Source organism: Cyprinodon variegatus, unplaced genomic scaffold, assembly GCF_000732505.1.
Source record: "Cyprinodon variegatus isolate N-32 unplaced genomic scaffold, C_variegatus-1.0 Scaffold927, whole genome shotgun sequence".
In the NCBI taxonomy this organism is placed as follows: domain Eukaryota; kingdom Metazoa; phylum Chordata; class Actinopteri; order Cyprinodontiformes; family Cyprinodontidae; genus Cyprinodon; species Cyprinodon variegatus.
In genome coordinates, this window is record NW_015151380.1 from 287,744 (window position 1) to 290,100 (window position 2,357).

At 40.5% G+C, this 2,357-nt stretch overlaps 1 protein-coding gene across 1 annotated transcript in view; it reads right to left on the reverse strand.

Annotated features, from left to right (window-relative positions):
- Nucleotides 1–1,141: 1,141 nt before the first annotated feature.
- Nucleotides 1,142–2,357, reverse strand: part of LOC107099988 (vesicle-associated membrane protein 727-like) — a 13,056-nt gene continuing 11,840 nt past the window's right edge. Inside the window, exon 3 of the mRNA XM_015398331.1 lies at nt 1,142–2,052. Within this exon, the coding sequence (XP_015253817.1) occupies nt 1,912–2,052 (141 nt within the window). The 3' untranslated portion in view covers nt 1,142–1,911. The remainder of the gene's footprint in view (nt 2,053–2,357) is intronic.

Sequence of the window (2,357 nt, forward strand, 5' to 3'; positions counted from 1 at the left end):
TGAGAGCCACAATTCACACAATAAAATGGAAATTAATTATTTAAAAATCATACATTGTATTTTTCTGGATTTTTGTTTTAGATTCCATCACTCACAGTTGAAGAGTACCTATGATAAAAGTCTTCTACAAGCTTTGCAAGTGGGAAAACCTGAAAAATCAACAGTGTATCAAATACTTGTTCTCCCCACTGTACCTGGATATTCTCTGGAGGTCTGAAACGCCTCTATCAGCGACATCTGTCTGGGGGTCGAGGGTCTGTCCAGGCAATGAGCAAAGTTTCATCTCCTCTCTCTGTTCTGGTAGCTCGATGTTTTCTTGCTCATGGTTTTTCATGTGCTTATACAAACTTGTCGTGTTTTCACTGCATTTAACCAGCTTTTTACAAACCATACAGCTTGCCGTTGTTTCATTTACCGCATTAGAATAGCCAGAAGGTGCTTCGTTCCCTCTCCGGGCCTGAGCCTGCGCACTAAGCCGGTGATCAGAGGGGAGGGGGGAAGAGTAAAGCACTGTAACACAGACTGGGGAGACTGGTGAATCTGCTGCAGTTAGTGCATGGAGGAGAGAATATAAATTATCAATCTTATTAAACGAATATTGTCCAATATCAATACCAGCGTAAGTATCGATCCTAAGATCGATCCGTCCACCTCTAGCAGAGAGGAGAGTGCTACAGAATGATGCTACCACCAGGGCAGAGCTTGCATAACGCTGCCAGCAAGTTTTGTCACAAAAAGATTATACCAGCTATAAACTGGGACTACAGTAGCAGCAATTCAAAATGGCGCTTCCCAGCCAAAAGCCACCGAATGGCAGCTAAATGTCCTCCAACTTCCAGCCACGGGCGTTCTCATGGGCAGGGATTTGTTTTTACTCCGACTCCATCCTTTCACTGAATTAGTAGAGTGTCCAGTGGATTGTTTTTTTTTTTACTTTTAGTTGGAAAACACGTCTAACTTCATCAACAGGGTCGTTGTTTCAACAGGAAACATAAACCAATGTTTGCTGTCAGCTCCATGACCATGCAGGACATAAACAGTCTTTTTTTTTTTTTTTTACTCTGTAAGCAGAAACAGATCTGATCTTCACAGGAACAACATAAACACGTTTAATCCCACCAATACAGGCACTGCAGCTCTCTCCGCAGCATGAGCTATCAGACCGAGCCGAGAATTTCCCACTTTGTTGAACTTTCTAATCCAGAATCTTTCAGCTTTGAGCATATTTGACATTTCCTCATAAGAATATCAGTAAAGAGACCGACATGTTTGCTTGGCACCAAACAGAAAGTTTTATGGTCATGACTTCAGGCTTTATTTATGTTTACCAACATCAGCCACCAGGAGGTGCTGTTTATCCCAATTCTTTTCAATTATACATTTTATAAAAATCTTTACATAGAAATACAATCCTAATTTGACTATTATAACCAACATTTATATTAAAGATATTTCTTTAAAATCAGAAACTGAAAATAAACGTAGCCATAGATCAAAGAAAAGGGATATTTAATATGAAAGCATTTTTTTAACAGCTGAACTTTAACATCAGACGTCCTCCTTTTCATTTGCACAACATGCACAAAAATATGGCCGCCTCAGAGTTCTGCTGAATCCCTCCTAAAACAATTCAAAGAAAGAGCAGGAGGCTTCGATTGTCTGCAAAGACATGTGTGGAAAGTTTAAACTGGGATGAAAATCCAAGCAAGCGATGAATTGTACCACATCAAGAGAAGATATGAAGGAGGGGGGGGACGTTTCCTTAGATATCTTATAGCCTAATAATATCACATATTTTGCAGCAGTCCCAGTCAGAGAGCTGGTCGTTTCCTGGACCTCCACTCGTTTAACTGTCCTTCAGCTCAATTCCTTTTTGTTTTCAGCTGTCGAGCAGCTTCGGATCATTCATTCTTACGCGGAGAAATAGATTATAATTCCCACAATGATGAGTCCGATCCCCACTCCCACGGCGGCGACCACGATTTTCATCCTCTTGTTTTCCAAAAATTTCTGCTGCTTCACTTTGTGTGTTTTTTTCTCAAAAACTTTCCCCTGGAAAACAGAAAAAAACATGTTGAAATAAGTTTGGTCACACAAACAATTCATCCAAGTGATATCAGAGGTGAGAAAATAGACTATTTTTAAAGTAATTTCCTCCTGTCCTGGTCTGAAGGGGGAGATTTACCATTAGGCAATACTAGGCAGTTGCCTAGGGCCCCTAGTTCTTGGGGGCCCAATAAAACTCTGTTTACATTAGGGATGCATGATATTGGGATTTTGGCCGATATCCGATATGCCGATATTTTAAAACTCATGTAGCCGATAACCGATATCGATACCGATGTTAAAGCTGGACA